General features: G+C 37.0%; 4 protein-coding genes across 9 annotated transcripts in view; 3 read left to right on the forward strand and 1 right to left on the reverse strand.

The window, feature by feature from the left end:
• Positions 1-59: 59 nt before the first annotated feature.
• On the forward strand, positions 60-15,043 carry LOC131437732 (uncharacterized). 4 transcript variants are annotated; one of them, XM_058607262.1, is made up of 4 exons: positions 60-318; positions 467-515; positions 14,682-14,822; positions 14,881-15,043. In XM_058607262.1, exons 1-4 carry the CDS (start codon positions 256-258, stop codon positions 14,952-14,954), a joined length of 327 nt encoding a protein of 108 aa, XP_058463245.1. In that variant the 5' UTR covers positions 60-255; the 3' UTR covers positions 14,955-15,043. The 4 variants fall into 4 exon arrangements, with proteins under 4 accessions (XP_058463245.1, XP_058463244.1, XP_058463246.1 ...); XM_058607261.1 differs by lacking the exons at positions 60-318; positions 467-515 and adding exons at positions 7,630-7,785; positions 8,000-8,048; XM_058607263.1 differs by lacking the exons at positions 60-318; positions 467-515 and adding exons at positions 7,630-7,785; positions 8,015-8,048.
• LOC131437729 (uncharacterized) lies at positions 15,000-18,290 on the reverse strand. 2 transcript variants are annotated; one of them, XM_058607259.1, is made up of 6 exons: positions 18,115-18,290; positions 16,571-16,736; positions 15,709-16,505; positions 15,544-15,645; positions 15,287-15,489; positions 15,000-15,219 (listed from the first exon to the last, which is right to left on the reverse strand). In XM_058607259.1, the coding sequence occupies exons 2-6, from the start codon at positions 16,718-16,720 to the stop codon at positions 15,083-15,085; spliced, it is 1,389 nt and encodes a 462-aa protein (XP_058463242.1). In that variant the 5' UTR covers positions 16,721-16,736; positions 18,115-18,290; the 3' UTR covers positions 15,000-15,082. The 2 variants fall into 2 exon arrangements, with proteins under 2 accessions (XP_058463242.1, XP_058463241.1); XM_058607258.1 differs by lacking the exon at positions 18,115-18,290 and having other exon boundaries at positions 16,571-16,941.
• Positions 17,035-18,059, forward strand: LOC131437730 (uncharacterized). Its single transcript, XM_058607260.1, has 4 exons — positions 17,035-17,316; positions 17,383-17,495; positions 17,546-17,639; positions 17,698-18,059. Exons 1-4 carry the CDS (start codon positions 17,035-17,037, stop codon positions 17,815-17,817), a joined length of 609 nt encoding a protein of 202 aa, XP_058463243.1. The 3' UTR covers positions 17,818-18,059.
• A 3,463-nt stretch (positions 18,291-21,753) lies between the features above and the next one.
• LOC131439397 (glycerol-3-phosphate dehydrogenase [NAD(+)], cytoplasmic) overlaps positions 21,754-24,713 on the forward strand; it is a 36,563-nt gene continuing 33,603 nt past the window's right edge. For both annotated transcript variants that reach the window (XM_058610347.1, XM_058610346.1), the window contains exon 1: positions 21,754-22,186. In XM_058610347.1, the coding sequence (XP_058466330.1) occupies positions 22,143-22,186 (44 nt within the window). In that variant the 5' untranslated portion in view covers positions 21,754-22,142. The remainder of the gene's footprint in view (positions 22,187-24,713) is intronic.

Raw genomic sequence — 24,713 nt, forward strand, 5'->3', positions numbered from 1 at the left:
CGCGAGAGGGAGTCGCTCTTCTCACATCAAACGTGAACTCCATTCGTCACCGATCAGAATCGTAGTTTTATCTTATCGATCAACTGCACGACAAATCCGATAGATAACGATATCCGAAACTGTCCCAATGGTAGAACGTGAAGAAACGGACTATTTACAGGTCACAGTCTCAGTAGTATGTCTGGTGACTTCCGGTCTCTTTCTAGTCCCAATGCTCGAAAGTGTCTGCTCAATGGTTGATCTTGTCGTGAAGAAATGAGTTTTTATATCGTGATACCGGTGATACTTTTCCTTTTAATCATCGTCTGGGCGGTCGTAGTAAGTATGAGCAACACACGTATAGATGCGCGAACTGTGATGTTCCACGTGATGTCATTCTACTCGTGATGTCATTCTACTCTTGACTTGTGCAATGTGCTCGAATGCAACGAGGCTTCCGAATTGACAGTGATTTATTTTTTTCCAGTACGCAATTGACAAGCGGTATAATCGGAACAGGATCCTAGAGACAAGGGGTAAGTTTTTACAAGATAGCATTTCCAGAATGCAGGTTTATTTTTATGTCGTTCTCGCTTGAGAAATCTGTAATTGACTTCTTAACAATATAAAACAAACCGGGTCGAAATTGACTTAAGAGCAAGAAAACAGTCACTTATTCAATTTGTGCCATGTTGATAGAGGGTAAGCATTTTCCCGTAAAAAAAATAAACCATTGATTTTACAGCATGAGCAATTGATTCACAATTAGTTCTATGGGTTACAATACATTTTATTGTATCTTGACAAGATTTATTTCATTTCCAACGATTCAATATATTGTTTCTACGATTCTACAATTGAATTTATTGCACACGTGGTGTTTCAAACAATATGCAAACTGTACATTTGATTGTTTTCCAAGGAAACATTATGAGAAAATTTTATGATTTGAATTGTTACGATAGTTAACAACCTATACATTTTATTGTAAAAGGCATGTTCACAATTAATTGAATAGTGTATAACAATACATTAAAATATTTTTCAATGGTCAAAGCAAAATTGTGCAAGGTTTTGTAACAGCAAATCGTATTGTTTTTCTACAATATTTTTAATTCGGGTCTAGTTATATTTATATGATATACACACTTAAAATTTCTTGCTGAATTTCGGCAAAAAATGCCGAGATTTGCACAGTCGAGTGCTCGGTAATCGTCTCGGCAAAATGTATAATTACTGAGAATCTCGGCAATCCAAAATTTGTCAACTGTCAATTATTGCCGAACTTGTCAGCAGAAATTTTGCTGTCAGCTCGGCAAAAATTATCAGGATAGAATCATGAATTGCCGCGTCATCAGTAATCGAAAAGATATTTTTTTTTATTTTTGTATGAAATTAATATCACAAAAGCTGATGTTGGTGAAAGGAAATTTTTGATTGATGTTAATTTCAATTCAGCAAACCCAAAAAAGCGCAAACACAAAAAAAAACATCACGGCTAAAGAGAATTGTTTCTAGTGCCCCTCACACCTTTATCTGTAAATAAGCGGATATAAATATATATGCAAATTAGATAGTTTTCGATTTTACTTATCTTTTAACAAAATATACAAATTTTAAATTTTTTTTTTGTAAATTTTAAAATATTAATGTAACTCGCAAATTAGTGAAGACTGTCTTTATAACATACCCTAATCGATGGTTGGATGAAATAAGATATTCACCCCCATTCTGTTGTCGAACGAATGTAAAAATTTGCATTCTCTTATTCGATCGAGTGATGCTTTTGTATGGAAATGCCAAATTCACATTCGATCGAAACAATCCGATTCGAACGAAATACAGAATCGGGGTGATTTAATTTGCAATTAAACTGGATTTTGGTAATTTTAAAGAGGAAAAAATATTTCTACCGGCAAATTTATGCAAGGTGCACATACTCATTTGCATTAAAGTTTACGACGCGGACGAAGTGAGCTCACAACCACCATTTAGCGTAGAAAGATCACCTACAGACAAACATACAAATACACACACACCTAGAAAATATCGTGTAAATTTACATCTTCTAAGACCGACATATATGAGCGTCAAAAATGATTCATTTTCACAGTAGATCCAACACATATTTAGTGCATTCTGGCATATTTCAAAATGTTGAATGATGTAAATTTACTCGTCTGCTGTAAAAGTAGTGTATGTTCGACACTTATGTAAATCATTCTTGTAAAATTCAATCATTCTACGAATTACGTTCTTATGATTTGAGTCATATGCGGATTTTCGTCACCGGTAAATTTAATTATTTTTTGCTATGCACATACATGTTCCGAACTCGTCGAACTGAGTCGAATGATATCTAACACTAGGGATCACCGGAACTCCAACCAAAAGTGCATCACCCATATAGTTACCGTTTTTTACGCGGATTCCCGACGTTACGCGTTTTTTTTACGCGAATTCTGTCTTAGAAATGTATGAAACGTCGAGATCTGGTGTTATCCTGAATTTTTTTTCAAGTCAACTTTCTGGCACTTAGAAAATTTTCGTAAACTAAACTACTGTAAACTGTAAACTACTGTTTGAATTCCCTATTACTTGATCATAAACACGCCATAGCACTTATATGTGACAAGTTTGGGTTTTCTGAAATATTTTTTTTATTTATACGAAAACGTGAGAACATCTCTATTACTCCTATAGGTGGTTGGAGACAAGCTTCCATGCGAACTTCTACAAATTATCACAGAAGGTAACATGACTTAAGAACTTCAAGAACCATTTTCACTGGGCTGTCGTCCGACATCCTTATGACATGCCCAGCCCATCGTAGACGTCCGATTCCACCGCACGAAATTGACCATCTACAAAACGCTTATTAGACCGGTTGTTTTTTCTATGGCCACGAGACCTGGGGTGGAATCATGTAAGGTGATTATCACTTTTGAAAATTTGGAATCATGTAAAGTGATAAACACCAAGTTCTGTCACCACTGCTGAAAGGCTAACATCACTATCAAACGTTGGCATTACGTAAGGTGATAGTCACCACGATTAAATCACCTTCATGTCAAAATGGAGGTGATAGCAATTTAGTTATCATTTCCAGTAGTGCTTTGATTTTTTGAGAAGTGGCTTTATAAATTATTGTCCGTTAGGTGAATTTTAGGCCTCTGATATAAACATAACCTACCAATGTTGGTCGGAGAGGATAATTTTTTAATAAAATTCGTACAGATATTGTGTTAAAATTAAATACCAAAAATGAAAAGTAACTTTGTTTATATAGTTTAAAGAATTCATAGAATGAACGGTAGTATTTATCAATTAAAGCAATTCATGTTTGTTGTAATTACTATTTGAAGGAATATCAGGTTATGAATGTAGACATCTCCTGTTGCACATAACGTAACAACATAAAAAATCTATGCTAACATTTTCAGTAGAATTAGATGGCCGTGACATTCTGGTGATCACCTCTTTATCACCAGGAGGTGATAGTCACTTATCACCTTACATGATTCCACCCCTGGACTATGTTGGCAGAGGACCAACGCGCCCTCAGTGTTTTCGAAAGAAAGGTACTGAGGACCATCTATGGCGGAGTGCAGATGAAAGACGGAACGTGGAGACGGCGTATGAATCACGAATTGCAACAGCTGCTAGGAGAACCACCTATCGAACGGACAGCTAAAATATGTTAACACCACTTCAATTTAATATGCTTTTTTTTTTTTTTATTTCAATACATAACTAAAGCGTTTTGTTTCAAGATTTAATGTGCAAATTCACTAAGATGCGAGATTGGATTATTTTTCACTTAGCTTCGATGTGTTTTTTCTTCGGATGTGATGTGTTTTTCTATTGAATCGAACTACATGTGTTAAACACTTCATTTTCTAGTGGGAATAAGTACAGCACAAATGTATGTGCAAAACACTTGATTCGGTCAACCGTGATTCAATTGAAATCTATACGGAAAACAATGTCGCATTCATATTAAATTCATATAGAATCTAGAGGTCTGCAGGTTAATCGGGATTTCAGATGTAGCATGGTTTCCACTGAATATCAACAGTTTTTACACTCATTTTATGATTTAAGTGTATATTTTTATGAATTTCATGTGTTCTACATGTAGTGATAGTTCAAATGCGTTGCACGTGATACTAGCGTGCCAATTATTTTCAGTGTAGTCGATTCGTCATATTATTTTGCGGATTACTTGTGATGATGATGATGTGATGAATTGTGATGAAATAGAGTACATTATCCTGACTTCGGCACCAAAACAGCAATTCAGCAGATAAAATAGTTCGACTACACCGAAGCTTCCATTTACGAACTAAACGGGAGTTCGTAAATCGAGGTAGTTCGTTTCAAAAAGTTAACGTCATTTTGCATTTACTTCGTAAAAAAAGATTGGTGCAATGAGAGTGGAAACCCCAGTCATATGACTATTTTCGAAACGGATGTGAAGAGTAGATGCAAGAAAATGATGCTTGAAGTCGTTTCAAAATCCAAGATGGCGGCTTCCGGTTTATATTTATAAATCAGTTCCGAGAATACCCATATAGTAAGGGTTTTCAAGGAATTTCTATAAATCGAAGGTCAGCATATTGGATTTCGGAAGGAACTAATATATCTTTTTCTGATGTCCATTCATCATGTCTGTTCCGGAAATACCCATATTCAAGGAATATCAATAAACCGGAAGTCGCCATCTTGGATTTACAAAATACCTCCGCAGTCTACTCCTTAAGGGGTAATTTACAATCTTACGAAAACGGCCATTGCACAGTGGTTCAAATGCGCAATTTCACGCTCTTAATTGATAACTCATAGGATCGTGGTTTTTGAGGTACAGTATCTTCAGAAAAGTTGCTCAGAATGATAGACGCCATCTTTTGGCAAATTTTATTCATGTGATTAATCCCCCTAAAAGTGAGATAAACATTTTATTTTAGCTCAGGGCCAACATAGGGGCTAAGTTACTTCGACAAAGTTGTGCAGAAAGTTATTTCAAACAAATTTGCTGAAGGTACTATTCCCGTAACTTGAGTGTAATTCAAAATATAATGTATTTTCTGAAAAGGGTGTCCAAAAACCAGTTTTTGTAAGAAAACATATATATTTTCAATATATATGAGTTTTTCATGTTATACAAAGTTTTTCATCTTTAAAAACTACACAACTTTCTCAAACATACTATGCTGCTATCATTTCAGTTTAATGAAATAGAGCAATTTTTCATGTTTTTTAAAATAAAATTTCAACTTGTTTATTATCCAAAGGCGCAGGAAGGTGCAGATGAGACTACTTACATATTAAAGTACTTCAAAAGAGCTTTCATACCGTGGTTGAATTACTCGTCTGCGATCGTCTGCAGGCGAAATATGTTCTTTTCAAATATCATTGTCCTTGACATTTTCAATGATAAGGTTCATTGTATTTCAGAGCAGATTTCAGTGTATATTCATTACTATGGTACTTGCCACAAAATATTATTTTTTTTGTGCACATTGAAGTCTATAAATTGAATAGTTTAGTAACTGTTTTGTCACGACTTTCAAAAAAGTCATCATCAAATCGAATTAAGTAATGTCATCTTCTGGTAGAGAAAAGTATGATCAAAACTCATTTTTTAGTTATTTGTATTTATTTTATGATAGCTGGCAATGTTCTTAACCAGCTAAAAGACCCTTAGCATCGTTCGACATATTCTTCTTGGACTGTTTTGGCCATTCACGAATATTTGTAACCAAAGGATCCAATGAAACTAATTACCAATTCATGGGATCCCGATTCGTAAGTCATCTGGATTGCTCGTGTGTATAATACTCCCGACATCTGTATAAAAGAAACTTCTTAATCATTATGAACAGTACAATACAGCAAGCGTTTATCGATTTCCACTTTAATTGATGAATAGAAGATATTTATCCACAAAGCTTTTCTATATAAAAAACCTGTTTTAATCCACCTAGTGGTGTAATGATGCCTCATAACGTCGGACAGTTACTTTCAAAAAACCGTCTGTAATTATTACTAAACTTTTCTATTTGTGAACTTCGATGTCCACAAAACCTTTTATTGTAAGAGTTTCCATGGTAACGAATATATACTGAAATCTGATCTGAAATACAATGAACCTTATCATTGAAAATGTCAAGGACAATGATATTTGAAAAGAACATATCTAGCCTGCAGACGATCGCAGACGAGTAATTCAACCACGGTATGAAAGCTCTTTTGAAGTACTTTAATATGTAAGTAGTCTCATCTGCACCTTCCTGCGCCTTTGGATAATAAACAAGTTGAAATTTTATTTTAAAAAACATGAAAAATTGCTCTATTTCATTAAACTGAAATGATAGCAGCATAGTATGTTTGAGAAAGTTGTGTAGTTTTTAAAGATGAAAAACTTTGTATAACATGAAAAACTCATATATATTGAAAATATATATGTTTTCTTACAAAAACTGGTTTTTGGACACCCTTTTCAGAAAATACATTATATTTTGAATTACACTCAAGTTACGGGAATAGTACCTTCAGCAAATTTGTTTGAAATAACTTTTTGCACAACTTTGTCGAAGTAACTTAGCCCCTATGTTGGCCCTGAGCTAAAATAAAATGTTTATCTCACTTTTAGGGGGATTAATCACATAAATAAAATTTGCCAAAAGATGGCGTCTATCATTCTGAGCAACTTTGCTGAAGATACTGTACCTCAAAAACCACGATCCTATGAGTTATCAATTAAGAGCGTGAAATTGCGCTTTTGAACCACTGTGCATTGTAGCAAAATGCAATAGCAGTTTTCTTCGCTGTGGTTAAACGGAAATCCAAAAGACAAATATCATACAGTTTTCTAAACAAACTGATGATTTTTTTCTTGAAGATTCATCAAGCAGTAATGGAGGAAACTTCTTTTACGTTTTTCAACAATGGTTGTTTTCCTGAGATTGTAAGTAGAACCTTAAACCCGTTTCAAAAATGTCCATTTGGGATTTGTTTCGTTAAAAAAGATTACGTTATTTATGAATTGGTTCGTAAAAAGAGGTAACATAAGAAAAGTGTTCGTAAACGAAGGTTTGGTTGTATTGTACAATATTGCTGTTAAAGTAACGCGAACACTCGAAGCGACTGCAACCATTTTTCATCTTACTCTTACAGTCAATGAATCGATCAGAGACAGAAGATCTCACTCTATCTTATGATTACAGTTTATAGGATGAATGCTGGAGCTGAGTTGAATGGGGTTACCGTTAACCAGCACAAAGTTCAGAAAGCTACATTCAAGCCTTAGTGTGTGTTGCCAAATCTGAATACGATCAGTAAATTGTTTAGTTGATGTTAATTGATTATAAAAAATAAACTAAATTATCACGTAGAAGGGTCCTTAATGTCAATAAAATTCTGAATCGGTTGCAAAGTCTGATTTCTGATACCACACTAGGAATACCAAGACTTAGCTTTCCTTTACAAGTAGGTCAAAATTGCTCATATTTAATCATCAGTTCCGATTTAATACTCCATACCATTCGAGCATTGAGTCAACAATATGCCAAGCATATTGTTATCGGAAACCTAGCCACTAATCTCAATCACTGATAAATATGTTAACAACCATCGATATCGACTGATTTCGCAGTTATTCTACGACCACAGAACAGTTCATACATTACTAGGTGTGGTATAGTTTTCCGAGTATCTGAAAACTTAGTAGCTACTTTCGAAATGGGAGAATTATTTCTCATTTTGCTTATAATGTTAATACTATCGTTGACATTAGCCTCGTCGGTGGGTGCGAGACAGGAACAGGCTCATGTCTACGACCATAGTAGCTTCGAACACTAAAGTGCAAGAGTTTTTCTTATCATAATTTTCATTTGACTGAAGCAGAAAAATTTAACCATGAAATCGCCGAGAGTGAAAACGTTCAAGACATGATACTGTTCCAACAATTTAAATTTGTTCAATCGTAACTTTCCTAAAATTGAAAACTCATTTCTAGTATTCTTTAATCAAGCGCTATAGGAGATTATTGAAACTGCAAACGCGAGGTAAGTAAAGTTCAACATACACATGAAGTTTTTGATTAAACAATCAAAGGAATTACGGAGCTGCACTTTCATGGGTCATTAGCAGCTCCACTATTCATCTCATATACTAAAACCATAAGTTAGAGTGAGATCAGCTGTCTCTGTTCGATCTAATTGAGGGTAAGGTGAAAATAGATGCATTCGCTTCGAGTTGCTATCGCGGCAGTATTGCACAATTGTCGAATTATTCATTCTGCTGTATTGTTTCTTTGAGTCAAAGCGAAGATATCGTATTCGATTTTATCACAATTCGATGATTGAAAGTCGAGCATTCCACAAAATAACATGGCAACTCTTTCAATGAGTTTACTTACTATTAATAAAAAATTTTGTATACTATCAATTTTCTATTTCTCTCATTCATATCAATACATTTGACAGACTAGTTTGAAAGAACTTCTTAAATTTGGGTGGATCTGAGTTCAGTTCGCTCTGAACAGTGTTGATGTGAACAACCCTGGTACATAAACGAAGTTCGAAACGAACATGTTTTTTCGTGCAATGGAGATGAATCTATAAGTTCAAACCGGTGAACGACCGCAACTAGGTTAAATCCGGGTATAAATAAATGATATAAAAATATATATATAAGTTCAAACGTTCCAATACTACTTAAATTTACGTTCGTCTTAGACTTATCAGTGCGTAGCAGTTTATGTTGAACTATGTTACTACCTCCGACATGACAGTTCACCATAAACCGCTAGGCAGACGGAAAGTCAATGTTATTAGCAAAACACTTTTTTGGTATTACACCTAAATGTAATAACAAAACTGACGTCTCAGACGTAAACGAGTTTCGGCTTGCTAGCGTTCCAATACTAGTTGAGATAGAAGCTGGGTTAAGTTTAGCCTGAAACGAAAACGTATATTCAAAACAATATACAATATGTTGGTCATTCAGGGGTTATCCTATTCTGTGCATAGGACACAAAACCAATTTCTACACTTTTTGTTTCGTCTTCTACTCGTCTTCTTTATGTTTCTATGTTGAACTGTTATGTAACCTAGCAGTTCAACATAAACCGCTAGGCAGGCATAACGTTTCTGCTACTTACATAAACAGTGTTGTCAGTATCGTCGGTAATAATGTAGTTTGATATTGAATATTTTGCTTTTCTGATACATAATCTTTTTCAAATTATTAATTTCAATTGGATTTGAGTTTAATCTGCTTTAACAACTACTGGATTTATTATTTTTACGTTTCGTCTTTGACTCATCAGTGCAGAGCAGTTCAAATTGAACTGCTTAGTGCTAAACTCGGCAGTTCAATTTGAACCGCTAAGCAGACGTAAAGTTTCTGCTACTTACAGAACACTTTTTGTTTTGCAACGGAGTGCAAAATTTGGCTAACCCCTAAATGACCATACCTGCATCGGCCAGAAATAGTCGAAAACACGTTTTCGTTCGGCACGTCAGAAAAGACATTGCACTCCGTTGCAAAACAAAAAGTGTTCTGTAAGTAGCAGAAACTTTACGTCTGCTTAGCGGTTCAAATTGAACTGCCGAGTTTAGCACTAAGCAGTTCAATTTGAACTGCTCTGCACTGATGAGTCAAAGACGAAACGTAAAAATAATAAAAACGGTTATGTGCCCGAGCACAAAATTTGGCTAACCCCTAAATGAACTACTGGATGATACAAAGAGAAAGCTTGAAATCACAAAGTGCGATATGGATATGGATTATGTTGGTTGTACTCAATAACACCATAAAATCTTTAGATACTTCTCTTTGTTAGTATTTTTTAATGGTAATAAACTTTTTGAACTGAACGATTTTTTTAAAACAAACATCTGATCAAAATGGATTCAGCGCTATACGTTCGGCTGATATAACAATTGTCTAAATATTTGAATTGATATATAACCGCATGTTAAAAGGGGAGAAGATTTTCAGAACAATAAACAATCTCTTTTGGCAACAGTGCTCGCGAGGGATGCCATATTTTTCTGGAAAAAGAAGCCAGTTGTCTTGTCCCATGGAAGGGAATTATTTAAGCTTACTTACAAAAGAATTTTGGACCCGGGTTGGCGGTTCATTGCATAGGGCGCCGGTCTTACAAGCCATATGTCGTATGTTCGAGTCCCGACCTGGCAGGATTCTTATTGTCAATAGGATTGTAGTACTAGCCATGCAATGATTCTGTACGTTAAGAATCGGCAGCGAAGTCTGTTAAAACAGAAAGGCCAAATTCCACAAAATGAATGTAATGCCTGAACTTTTTTTTGCAAAAGAATTCTATACACTTGCAAGCGGCCTTCCGACAGTTAACCGGAACAATTGCTATGGCGGACGAAAACATGCGCGAAGGCATGTTTTTGAGTTCTTTCTTCGTTTTATTTATCAATTCCTTCTCAGTTTTAGCGAAAAAAATGTTGAAGAAGATCATACTCTTCAGGTTAGCTCAGAAATTCTCGATGGGACGCAGTTGGGGGACGTTGGACGTATTCACCGACTTGGGTACCACAGTTCAGTCGCTCCATCCCCTCCAGCGACTTCGAGTAGTGGGCCGACGCCAGATCCGACCAGAACACCGCGTCTTCGCCCTTGTGGTATTGCTTGATGAATGACGAAACTTCCTGCACGGATTTTGTACTATAAATTTCTCCGTTCACGACCAATCCGGAGCTGAAGAAGATCGTCTTTGACATTTCATTCTCGCTGTTTGTCAGCCACAGCAATACCTTCTTGGGGAACTTGGTTTGTGAAATGAACTTCACCTCGGATCTCACTTCCTTCGTGAGAGAAGTTCTCTGTCAGTCGTTGCCATCCATAATTTTTTTCTCGAATCTCGGCAAAACTTTGCCGAGATTTGAACAGCCAAGTGCTCGGCAATCATTTCAGATTACCGAGATTTTCGGTTTAGAGAAGACTTTAAATTACCGAGATCTTCGTCGCTTTTGGAAACAAATTACCGAAATTATTGGTATTCATGCATTTGAGTTAATGCCGAGATTTTAATCAATCAGTTAAAGTAAAATTTTAAATATAAAATAAACATTCCAGTTGAAATTCGTTATCAAAAATTTGTTCATTTCAACATTATGTTCGGTGTGGAACTAATAGGCTCGGAAATATAAGACAAGAAACAATATATCACATGAAGAAAATACTGTCAAACACATACACCCTAGAATGAATGCACTTCCATGGTATTTACAGTAGGGGAAACAAATCGATTTTCCGCAGAAAATCAGATTCCGGCTACAACGAAAGTAATGGCCTAATAAAACATTGAATATTTCAAGAAATATATCATACCGGAGTCCAATTAATTTCATGCGGTAGATTAGTGTTGCGAGGATATTTCTCCCGGTGTGTGAGGATTAATCAGGGTCCGTCATCTAACTTTTTTTTAACTATCGGTTATTTCGACATTGGTAACCTAAATGTCATTTCTGATTTGACAGAAACTTAGTTTTATCCTTCTGCTGAACGAAAATGGTTGTGTATACGCTTGAGGAACGCGTGAAAATAGTGCAGTTTTACTTTGAAAATCAGATGAAGAAGACGCCGATTTTTGCAAAAAAAAACATCTTCTCTGATGAGGCACATTTTCATCTCGGCGGGTATTTTAATAAGCAAAATTATCGCATATGGGGGACGGAAAACCCGCACGTTATCATGGAGAAGCCTATGCATTCCTCATGGAGTTACGGTTTTGTGGCATCATTGGGCCATTTTTCTTCGAAAATGAGGCAGGAGCCGCCGCCACGGTCAATGGCGAGCGCTACCGCGCCATGATTAGCGATTGGTTCTTCCCGTTACTTGAAGAGGAAGACTTGGACACCATTTGGTTCCAACAAGACGGCGCTCCATGCCACACTAGAGGCGTGCAAAACAGCTCATTTTGGTGAACAGCTCCGAACCGATCAGCTCACCAAAGTGAATCGATTCGATGTATCAGCTCATCAGCTCTTTTATTTTGAACTAAAGGTTCATTTTGTGCGCCGTTTTTCTTATGCACCGATTTTTTTCAAATGCATGATCGAAATTGAATCATTGATTTGCAATGATGCAATGAATGCCATGCGAAATAATTTATCTTTAATTGATGTCGACTAAATTGAATCTCTTAGAGAGCCGAAGATCCGATCAGCTCGTAGCGTGTTCCCTGCGTCATAATGCAGTGAACTGGGTAGCAAAAGAGTGAGCTGGTGAGCTGCGGTTCTTTTGAAAAGAGCTGTGAGCTGTCAGCTCACTTCAATGATTCGATTCACTGGAACAGCTCAGGAGCGAATTGCCCATCTCTATGCCACACAGCCAACGCTACGATCGATCTTCTGCGCACAGTCTTCGAAGATCGAATTATCAGTCGAAATTCGGATGTCGTTTGGCCGCCTCGGAGCTGTGATTTGACGCCGTTAGACTATTATCTTTAGGGGGCTGTCAAAGATAAGTGTTATGTGGACAAGCCAGAGACAATTCAAGCCTTGAAGGACAACATGCGTGCAGCCATAGCTGAAATAGAGCTGCATACAATCGAAAATGTACTAAAAAGCTGGACCGACCGTATGGCGTACTGCAAGGCCAGCCGAGGCAGCCATTTGAATGAAATTATATTCCACAATTAACCACAAATTGAAATTTTTGAAATCGGATGAACCGTTCGTGTTACATGGCGGACCCTGTATTTTGTCATCGACTACAACAGGACCAACGAATTCCAATAGTGTTTAGGCTGTGAAGCAATCCGCGAATAAGTTAAGTTATGCAAAGACATCATATTAACAAATTATCCAGCTATCACATTTCCCGAATTTCCTTTTTTTTGCGAACATGGCGCCCTCAGGTGAGTCCGCATCGAATCTCGTACATAGAGGAGTAGAAATGTCAAAATTATGTGCGCCACGCCATTCAATTGACATGATATGTTGAATGTAATGTCGTGCGATGGCGTTGCTGAACTGAAGATTTATGTGGGCTCCAAGCTGACAGGGTCTGGAACTACTGAGCCTTCAGCAATTAAAATGAAACAAGGAATTTGTTTCTTTGATTGATAACATTCAATTGGAGATCAAAATTTCATTTTATTTCCATATAAACGTACAAAGAAAAACATTACATTTATGTTTCGGGGACGTACAACTGTAAAATATGCAATTCAGACTGTTTTTGGTAAATAATTCGTTGAAGTTCTTCGATACATTCTTCAACGACTTTCCGACAGTGAAAGCAGGATCTGGAAAGTGCGTTCTATAAATAATCAACAATAATTTGTAGTTATTATACTCACTGGATAGATCGTAGGCTCTCACGCCTTCCTTTTGGAATAATCCGAGAATTATCTTCGAAATATTTTGTCCGAAAATGACAGACAAAAGGCAAATGACATTTGTCTTGCCGCATTTCGGCAAAAGCTAACACATGTTTCGAAATTTCGGCAAACGCATTTGCTGATATCGGGATAATTGTTAGTCACCGATAAGTTTAGCAAAAGATTTTGCAAATCTCAGCGAAAAGATGCACTTTGCCGAAAAATCAGTAAATCTACTAAACGAATCTCGGAAAACATAATATTGCTTACTGAACAATAAGCAAAACTGTGTGTGGCCGATCTGTATTTTACTTTACCTAGCCCGAGATTTTGTTTTAAGAGAGTATGATTATTATATGTCATTGGAAATTCCCATACGTGAATCTTTATGAAATTCGTAGGTTTGCAGGTTGGTATTCATACTTTGCTCATTGATGGAAACGTTTCCATTCATAGTTCAAAACTATAATATTCAATAGAAAAACTTGTGACGAAAAATCAAAGTACATTCGTACGATTTTTGAACGTGTAGTGTCCTCAGTGAAGCAGTGTACCGTTTCGTGTCGGTACTGAGTCGGACAACTGTAAAGGACTATTCACACCCTTCCAATCCGGTTCAGTGTCGGCATGGCACCGTGCACGGACACCGATATTATTTCATTTGTTCACACCTATCCGGCACAGTGTCGTTTCAGTGTAGCTCATAGATGCCAGGTAAAAATTTCAAATATCTTCAGACAGGGTCTTCATTTCTCTATAAAGTATATGATACACAAAACTGCTTTAACGGCAAAAAAAACAGTGCGGCCATTTCAAAACTCTGTAAATTTTCACGTAGGTTTGCGAAAAACTCGAATTTCAAAACTCTGCAGCACTTTATAAGAAATCGGCAGACCTGTCAGTGTAGCGTTCGTCCAGCGAATTCATCGTCACCGATATTTTTTTTATTTTCACTGAAGCCGGTTTGTCAGCGCCTTTGTTGTGCCGAAACGGAAACGGCACGGAAGGGTTCCGAAAAAAAAACGCCGCACTAAAGGCACTTTCATTGAACCGGAACGAAAAGGTGTGAATAGACCCTAATCATGTATAAAAGGCGAATATTTATATTTTGAGGCGCGCTCCGAGGCGTAAGGTTTGTTCAACGCTTGAAGAGGAAGATATTTTCCAGGGTTTCACCTACAGTAAGTCTTGCATTAATGGCCCTGAATGTCTTGACTACAGTCAAAAGTCGAGTTTCGAACTCAGATTTCATTTTATCATCGATTCTTGTTGTGATAGATATATAGATATGCAGATATAAACATTAAATTCATTAATTTTATTAATAATTTAGCACCCAACACGGACAGTTCAACAATAATATACACGATCCCGACGAACCAGCAAGGACATCCAGCGCAGCGTTCGGAAGCTGGCAGTGCTATTCTATTTCCCAATCGGACATCTACCTACAATTTGCGGCCAACTATCATTGGTAATTGATAAAGGATTGATTTCGATTGGCAAACTAATTCTAATTCACCTTTTCACAGATCTACCCCCGTCGTATGAAGATGTTACCAAAACGGCAACCACACCAACAACAACGACTACTTCGACAGCGTAACTGCAGAAAGCTGTGATAATCGCAATGATCAACTCTTATTAGAAGTAAGCTTTTCGATTTCATTTTATTTTTTGTATTTTTGTTGTAAATAAAACGTAATTTTTAGAAGAAAAAAAAACAACTCAAAATCATTTTGTCGTGGCTGCTTGCTCCAATAAATCCTTCAGTTTAGGACCGTGACGGCCGTACGGGTCATCCGGTAAGAAAAAGGCATCCTTCGCCCACGTGTACCCGACTACCCGTGTCTCGATAATCTTTTTCCAGGCTGTAAATGGGTTTGAAAAATCGATATGAACAACCATCAAAACAACCGTCAGAAGGTCGATACGTACAATCATTCTCAGTCAGCAGGTCCCGGAAGTTATCGTTGGAAATGATAACGCCATCGAATTTCTCCGCCACCGAAATAATTAGTCGGTCGTCATACGACGAGGACCGTTGACCGGGAAGATTCTTGCTCGGTGCTAGCAGGACATCCCCGTTTTTGTACAACTCCTCCAGCAACTTCTGATCGGTGCTTTTATCTTTTTTCAGTCTGAAATTGCACTTCCGTTAAAAATGACTGTAAAATTAGCTGAATAACAATTACCTGAACTGTGGCACAACTGCGCTCACTTCGTGGCCCAGTTTCTTGAAATATCGGATGCAAATTTCCAAACCCTTAACAGAGAACGCCTGCCCACAAGTATGCCTAATAAGTTAATGAAATAATTACCGAACGTGTTCTTCAAGTCGACCGAAATTTCCAACTTACGCAAACGCTACATTGTTTCCATCGATGATAACCATTCGTTTGACGCCAGCTTTGTTTGTTCCGGTTGACTTCGAACTCGGTTTATTCTCTTTGGCTGGTTTTTGACCTTCTTTCTTCTGCGGTCGTCTCTGACGTTCCCAGCCTCCAACATCAAACCCAATCGGAATAAAATCCAACGCCGGTTCCTTTCGGTCATCTTCTCGATCCAGATCAATCACCTCGGAACAGAAAATAACCGAACTATCTCCGGGATCAATCTGTTTGGGCTTCTGAACCTTGTTACCGTGGATGAGGTCATCATCGTCATCATCATCGTCGTCGTCGTCGTCATCGTCGTCGTCGTCGTCGGAGATGGGTATTTCTTCTTCATTGATTCTTTCATTCAGAAGACTGAGCACACAGGAATCATCCCTGATCTCACCGTCTTCCAGCACACTTTCAAGCAGTGAAACACTCTGACCATCATCTTCCTCATTCACACAATACTTAGGAACTTCCCTATCGTTGAATCCTCCCTTGGTATCAACGTAGAATAGCGGCACGGGCGATTGTGTACGGCTGTCATCTTCCGAATCGATCACTATAGTATCGGTATCGGTAATTGTTTGTTTCTTCAAGCTTCCAGCTCGTTTATGGCGTGCAGATCTCCGCGCAGACAACGAAGAGCCTGATGGTCCACCGGATGGCGGGGGATTCGGAGGATGCAGAATCTTTGGCCGTTGCGGTGACCGATGATTGTTTTCCTTTTCTCGCTGCTCGTTCATGAGAGCTCTGCGTAACCGTTTTTGTCGTTTGACCTAGAAAATAAATCGCACCTAACTTGAAAACAACTATCAAGGGAAAATGTAGGAAACGGACTCACCATAAACTGCTCGCGTGATGTGTCCTTATGACGGTTAACTTTTTTGTACTCCGGTAGTCTAGGTTTTTTGCCCTTGGAGACTCGCCCAACTGATTTTCTGGGTGTCTTGCGTAATCCAACGCTCCGCCGAATTTTCTTATTACGTGCCATCTTCTTCGGTATTTATCTGTAAACAAACCATTTCAGTATGTTGTTCCGGAATCATGGTTTCTGGAGAATCCCTATGAAACGTCAAAATGTGTTTTCAACCATATGAATGGAAGCATCCCGTGCCCAACCGCACGTGTTCAGCTGTTCTGCGCATGTGTCCTTGACACCCTTCAAATGCCCATTTTCTATTGTAATCATATAATTTCTTTTGTTGAAGTCATATCATTCCCTCGACTGCTCCCTCTGTTGCAAGCAGTCCGTAGTGAGTGATTCAATTGGTGTTAAGTTAAAACAAAAATTATCCCCCACACAAAATGGACCCGATTTGGCAAAATATTACCACAGCACTGGAAGTTCCCCCGGAAGTGGCCGACAAGTGGTTGGCCAAGTTGAAGGGCCAATATTCACTGCCAGGCAGACACTACCACAGTGAGAGTCAGATGATTCACAGAAAAGCAGAGTACCTTTCCGGGGCGAGTGTTTGCATCCAGCTAGCGTCCTTGTTTCAGTACTATCATTTCGACCCGGAAAAGGACTGCGTGAGCGAGAACTGTGACGTTCTGAAGGAATTTTTAATCGATGCCAAATTGGACAACGTAAGTGGATCGAAATGATCGTGACTAAATGCCCAACCGTGAGATTATTCATATGCTTATCAACAGAAACCACTGGAAAACAACATTCTACAACTTTTGGGAGATGTTAATGTGGACAGCTTTGATCTACCGGAAGATGAGTTACTATACTTTCAAGACTTGGATTTGCTGATGCTAGGGTAAGCTAAATAAATCGTTAGTTAATAGGTAACTAATAGTTTTCCAAAAGGTATTCCCCAGAAAACTATAAACAATACACCGTACAGCTGCGACAGGAGTATTCGACGATGGACGAGCAATCATACAACAAAATGAGATTAAAAGTACATCACCATAAACATAAATACAACTGAAAAAGTACTTTAATCAATTATCTTACAGATACTACGATCTTTCAATCGAATTCCATTCATTTATGCCAGTAAGGAGTTTAGTGAAAAATATGAATCAACTGCCCGAGCGAATATTGAGAGTGAAATCAAGGAATTGGAAAACTTGTAATTTTAAGAAGTGTCAACCACAAGTGCAAAAGAACATAACTGCAGAACTCTTCAATAATTGCTTCCTGTCTGGATTGTCCATTTCCGAGCAAGTGGTGGGTGGTTTTGGATGTCAACAAAGGAACGAAAAGATACGAACTGCAATTACTTTCTTTTGTCAATGTATCCTAGATTTGAGTTACATAGTTTCTATCTGTTGGCAGAAATAGTTATATTTAGCTTCAATAAACAGTAATGTGTGCACATCGCCTGCTTTTTTGGCTATTTTTTTATACAATACGAAGCAGTCTGCACTAACCTTTGAAAATTGGATTTCCAGTAAACTCGTGCACATATAACAACATATATGTATATTGAAGTCTACAATGTGATAAAACTTATTTTGTATGGAATATCACAAACAGTAACTTGCGTTTCACTTAAAATAACAAGAAGGTAGCAAAATCTCGGATGGCGCAATAGCTGATTATTGAAACAATGGATTGTCAACTTGACACTATTTTTTAATTTTTATTCGTTTCTGCTAATAATCGGCTCGCATCCCGTATATACACCCCTACCAGCCTTTATCTAATTTTGGGTTGAAACCTACCCAAAATCAAAGTGCATCTCCACAAATCTTTGTTTTCTATATCTCGGTTGATTTTCCAGAAAGCCGTAACAGCAAGTGACAGTTTCACTTTGTTTACTTTCTCTTCTATTAATTACCAAGCGGTTTACACGTTTATCTCTTAACTCTTTGCATAGAATGATGCTCGAAACGTTCGACTTCCAAACAGAACTGTGAAATCCAAGAAAATCTTTTTAGATCACATCACAATAATCGAGAGAGAGAGAGTACAAAGAGAAACTGTCACTTGCTGTTACGGCCTTCTGGAAAATCAACCGAGATATAGGAGTGCAAATTAGAAATTCAAGGGTAAATACGCGTACAAATTTGGTCAGCTTTGAAACACTTACAGCTCAGTCAGTTTAATTTCAATCAGAAATATTATTTCACCAGTTGATTGGAAATAGGGTAACAGAGGTATTTCGGCCCACTTTAGGATTAATTTTATTTTGGCCCACTTTGTAAAAATATCCACCATAATGTTGTGATATATTTGAAAAAAATCGTTCCGCAATAGCTAATTTAATGTGATTATGATGCAACATGGGTTACTTAACATCGATCAAATCCAAAAAATTTGTTAAGTGGACCAAAATATATGAAGTGGCCAAAATACCTCTGTCACCCTATTTCGACGTATTGATTTGAATGTTCAAAACCAAGTGTTTTCAATTGTATATCATTGACATGTTTATTAATAGCTAGCAGTGTCCTATTTTGCCTGCTAAAAATCTCCGGTTTACCGGATTTCCCCAACGTAGACGACGGTTTTGCAGGAGTAAGCGATAGCGATTTGAAGCTTAATTGGTATGCTCTGATCTTGTGTCATGCGATTTTGAATGTTTGTTCTTTCCTGGCAAAGATATACATTTTACCCTTTTTTACCTAAAATAAAACCTTGCATCGAAGCGAAATATGCAACTTTATGCAGCTGATTTTTTCAAAATATATAGGAAAAGATATGCCTAATGCTATAAAATAATCTAAGTGGAACTCGATGGAACCTTTTTAGGCCTTTTCAAAGTTGGTTTTAGTTATTGAATTATGGCAACCTTGTATGGCTACTAGTTTTCTAATCATAACTTGTTTCGAGTTATTTTTTTATGCATATTTATTTGGAATAATTAGTTATACATCATTTTGCCTTTTTTTACCTGGGAAACCTTGTGCCGGAGCGAAATATGCAACTTAATGCAGCTAACTTTTACAATACTTGTAGGAAAATATATTCCTAATCCAATTTATTTTCCAATGAGAATATCTTGAGTACTATTCTGGTGACTCATTTTCATTATGATTTAATCTACGTTTTCACGAACCAATCACTGCATGCCATCATGATGTCATGCGTTTGATTTCTCTCGCATAGCCGATGGTTTCGATCGTTGCTTACACCTCGAATTGTATTAAGGTGCAAATCTGCTTCGATAGGTATAGGGAGCCTTCACGTTATGCAGAAGAAAATAAAGCATCGTTCTAGGAAGCATGAACTTTCGCACAAAGAGGAATCTATGAATTTTTCCTCATTGAACCTTTGGCTGCGCTGTATGCTGGTAGTAGCGAGTTGAAGACAAAACTAAAAGTTCGTTTACTGGATAGTCGATAGACTGCGACAGTGCGGTGTGTGGATGTTAACTGCACTGCAATTCGCTATTAATTTAGATTACTAGCGCAGACAACGCTGTATTAACAAAGTAGGCTCAGAATAAGCTTAATTTTTAACACTTATAACTAGGAGATGTTTTATATTTTTTTGGATGAACATTACATTAGGTGCTAAGTGCTAGTTGATCTTTTTATCAGCTCTGAAAAAATTATCGAAAAATACAGGTATATTTCCTAATAATTCAATGAGAGCACGTCAACCAGCTTGATAAGCGGATGCGAATGATCATTGTTGTCGATACTATTTCAAATCTCTACATATGGGTATTTTGGAGTGGGTTCAACGAGAAGGTTTCAAACATTGATTTTTCACGTCACTAGTGGAAGTCACTTGAGATTTCCAATTTATCAAAGCAAATTGTTACAATATTTTCATTTGTGGAACGGTTCATGCCCGTTGAATTGATGTCCGAAAGTAACGTTTTGGGTTATTTTCAAATCCAAAATGGTAACTTTCTGTGTTGTCAGGAATTAAAACTGAGGTTTTAAATCACATTCCTTTATTTCAATTACAATGCTGCCAATAACTGTTATTAAGTTCTAAGAACTTTTCTAAGAGTTTTCTAAGTTCTAAGAACTTTTCTGACAATTATTCAATGTTACCCAATAACATGCATCAAACATAGCAAATCCTCGAACTTGATCAATGACCTAACAATAGCTTTCAAACGAGCCTAGGCTTGTTAAAAACTTCGAACTTAATCAATGCCACAATACTAGTTTTCAAACGAGCCTAAGACATTTTCCGATCTCGTCGAGCTGAGTCGATAGTCGGTTTTTCCAGCAATTCTAATGCCTAGCTCTGAAGAAAAGCAAAACGAAAAACTTTCTCTTTCTGTTGGTGTTAAAATTACCGTTCGATAGGTTCGTTCGTCTGCGATTCCGCTTCAAAATCAATGTTGATGAATAATTTACTGCTAACAAACGGTTTCATATTTGCTCAAATCGAAATGATATACTGTATTGTCTATTGTGCCATCGGCGATTCAGCCGAAATAAGAGTTTTATGATTAAAAAGAGCAAATGTTTGAAATAATACGATTTTTATTAATGAACTGTGGAGTTCTGACCACAGCTACCAATCGGAAAGTTTTAAAGTAGTACTGACGACAGTCGTATCATGGTAACAAGGTGGATTACATCGAAAAAAAAACACTCAACCAACCACCCGAAATTTCGCCAATTCGGAGAACTTTGGTCAGTTATCAAGGTTACAAAACAGACGGCTTGAGGTTACAAAGGATTGACTTCCGAGATTAGTAGAAATTTCAAGGTTTCTCTTTCTCCTATGGAACATAAAAGCTTCTGTTTTTTTAGTCCAATATAGAATAAACATATTGGCACTCAGTATAAGAATTTTCCAACGTTATTATTGTACTCCCTTAATTCAGTGCCTTGAGTCACAATAACAAGTCTGAACCGCTTGTGTTATCTCTAAGAATATTAGAGGATAAAAATAAGTGCGATTAGAATGAAAAAAATTAGGCTTCCTTCCCTATTGCTGGAAACGCTTCACATCTCTAAAATTCAGCTATATTTACGTTGTCAGATTTGCTCGCTCATCTGTTGTTATCACTCTCACGACACTCTCTCACCAGTGCTTGTTTATGATGACGCGAATGTTGTTGAGTTGAATGGTGTTGTGAACTATAGCACTTCACCGTTCGCTGTTTTCATCAGTCGGCTGTGGTTCTTCATCTGTGCCAGTACAAAATTAAGGTTTTTCTCAAGTGGTCGATATTGTTTGTCATCAAAATCCTTCCTGGCCTCACCTTCATCGATGGTGGTGTGATGTGTTAAAGTTGCACAAAAACAAAAAAAAAGTAACATCTCGCGCGCTAGGAGAGCAAAATAATCGTGTCTCGTTGACGTTATATAAGGGATTTCGTTTCGGTTTTCGTAGCCTTGATCATTTCGCGATTTTCAATAGTTAAGGTGCTTTTTGTTTTGCTACAGTTGCCATAACCGCGACAGTTGCCATCGGGAGTTGTTTGGCTACAGTCTACTAGATTATCGCGTTCCCGAGATTGTTTCGTTCACTAGCAATAATCATGGCAGATAAGGTTCGCGTCTGTATTGTCGGATCCGGAAACTGGTAAGTAGTGGTGGTCTTTCATTACTTAATCATTTGCTACAGCTGCTAACGGAGGTGGACAGCTTGCCACCGAACCAAACTGGTAATGAGGCACTGTCTTGCAGGGCAAGGTTACGTAAACTTGGTCACAGAATAGTAAAGGGCTGATAAGAGGGCTATAGAAATAACCATGTGTAATATTCTATTGTTGAACACACAATACTTGATTGTGTTGGATTTTTTGTTCGTTTGTTGAGGATTACAATAGATTTTGGTTTAATTTTCTTACTACGTTTTTATCCTGACAGCAGAAGAAGAAACCAAAAGTGATTTGCTCGAAAAAGTTGTTTACGCTGCCAGAACGAAAGAGTGGGAAGTGCAGTAAAATGTGTAGCGAAAAGAATTTGTTTTTCACGTCCTTGTTCATCACTCATGAATATGAAGGTGTCCTATCCAATGTATGTCTTTCACAAAATAAGATGGTTTCAGTCGCCAGATACCCCTTTTTTGTCCTTGATGGATACAGTGACTTCGCTTTACGTTGAGTCTGTTAAAATCATCGTATAGAAGAATTCATACACATGTTATCGAAGGAAGTAGCCAGGATAGAAATGAATTTTTACACTATACTGAGTTTCTCCTTTGAAATATTTTGATTTTTTGGATGAAATGAAATAGTAGTCAAGAACGTAAGCTTGGAAGATATTTTGACCTTCCTCTATAATAAAGTGACAGTGTTATTACGTCTTTGAATATTTTTATATACTTCCAATAAACGGTGTCTAGAGTAGTTCAAGTTTCATCAAGTTAAAAAGAGTTAGCTGAAAACTATCAGAGAAAGTGAACAGAAAAATGAATAGAATTGTCGTTTACTTCTCGCAAAGCATTCGGATAGGATTTTTAACGCAGGACAATCAATTGTCGGATTAATTTCCTTCAAATTTATGAGCTCTGTGTGAAAAAAGGTTCAATTTTACAAATATCGTTTCTATTTTATAGGTGCGTGACATTTCACTGAGAACCGTCTCGCCGAAAAGGGCATTTCATCAAAAAGGGTCATTACGTCGATTTCTTTTGTAACGGAGCAAAATTAAAAATTATGATCTCACGCCGGTTTTATTGACCTAAAAACGTTCATCTGAAATATTTTCTATTTCAAAAATAACGGAAAAATTATTTTCCCCGTGTGTAATTTAGAAAGAATACTTATTTGATTGGATTTTCAAGGTGACTCATGATCCTAGGAATGAATTTTACAGGCAAGCTAGTTTACTTTATTATCGGGGAACAGAAAAAATTGGCTCAAGTGGAACGTTCCCCTGGTTATTATTTACTGCGGTGTATCTTCCAGACAAATATTTGCAGTATTTTTCCTTTGCTTTTTAGTTTTGCCGTCCGATCTTGCTATCGCTTGTTCAGAGACCTAACTAAGTCACGCCCAGCCAGCTTGCGCCACATCATTTATCTAGGAGACAAAATTATTTTTTTTTATGAAGAGCCAGAAATTGATTTTTGCGTTTCTCTATAGAAAGGTATTAGAATTTTCTCAGAGATGGCTCAACCAATTTTATCAAGCTTAGGTTCGTTTGAAAGCTTCTATTGAATTGTGTATAAAGTTCGAAAATCAAATGGTTGTGACTACTGGTTCTGAAGATATAATAGTATAAGTGACGTAACCGACTAGCCGCACATTGTTCTTCGGCTGAATTTACTTACAAATGACTCAACGAATCTCGAAACAAACTTTCTCGGAGATGAAAGAATCAATTTCGAAAGACTTAGACTCGTTTGAAACCTGCTTTTAGGTTATTTGATAAGCTCACAATACTAATGACCGAGGTTAAAATATTGCAAATATTTTATTGAGACTATTTAAATAGCAAGAGAAAGGCATCGTCACACCACCAACTGGATTAGGAATGGTTTATTTTTATTAATAATGTGATGTATTCGGCTCAAGCGGTCTCATAAATAAGAACAAAAACAGTTCAAATACGTAATAATAATAACACGTAATAACAACTCCGAAAATCATGAAAACAAAATCATCATAATCGAAACGTCGGACAATAAATAGCCGTTCTTATTTGACAGACCGCTAGACTCGGATTCGATACTACATTACTTTTACGGCCGTTTTGTCATATTTAAAAATTAGATGATATTTATTTTTTGTAGAAATTTTCAATACAATGTAGTAATTCGGTGAAACTACTCTTCCTGCACAACAGATTTCGGCGTAATGTCCTTTGGCTAAATGGCTTCCGACGAAATGAAACGATCCCATTCTTATATAGACAATTAGAAGCCTCATTCACCCGGAACGTACGGAAGACAAATACTTGGTAGAAAAATGTAATATATTCTAAAGCCTCATTTTGTTTTGCAACACTGATTAGTTTAGATTCAAAAATGCTACTCGAGCTATTGACAGTTCAATAAATTTTCTCTATTAAATATTACAATACATACATCATTACTGAGCAACTGTACGAGTACAACTTTTGATAATCCTTATTCACAGTACAATGCCCTTAGCTCATGTGTA

Source organism: Malaya genurostris, chromosome 3 (assembly GCF_030247185.1).
Source record: "Malaya genurostris strain Urasoe2022 chromosome 3, Malgen_1.1, whole genome shotgun sequence".
Lineage (NCBI taxonomy): Eukaryota > Metazoa > Arthropoda > Insecta > Diptera > Culicidae > Malaya > Malaya genurostris.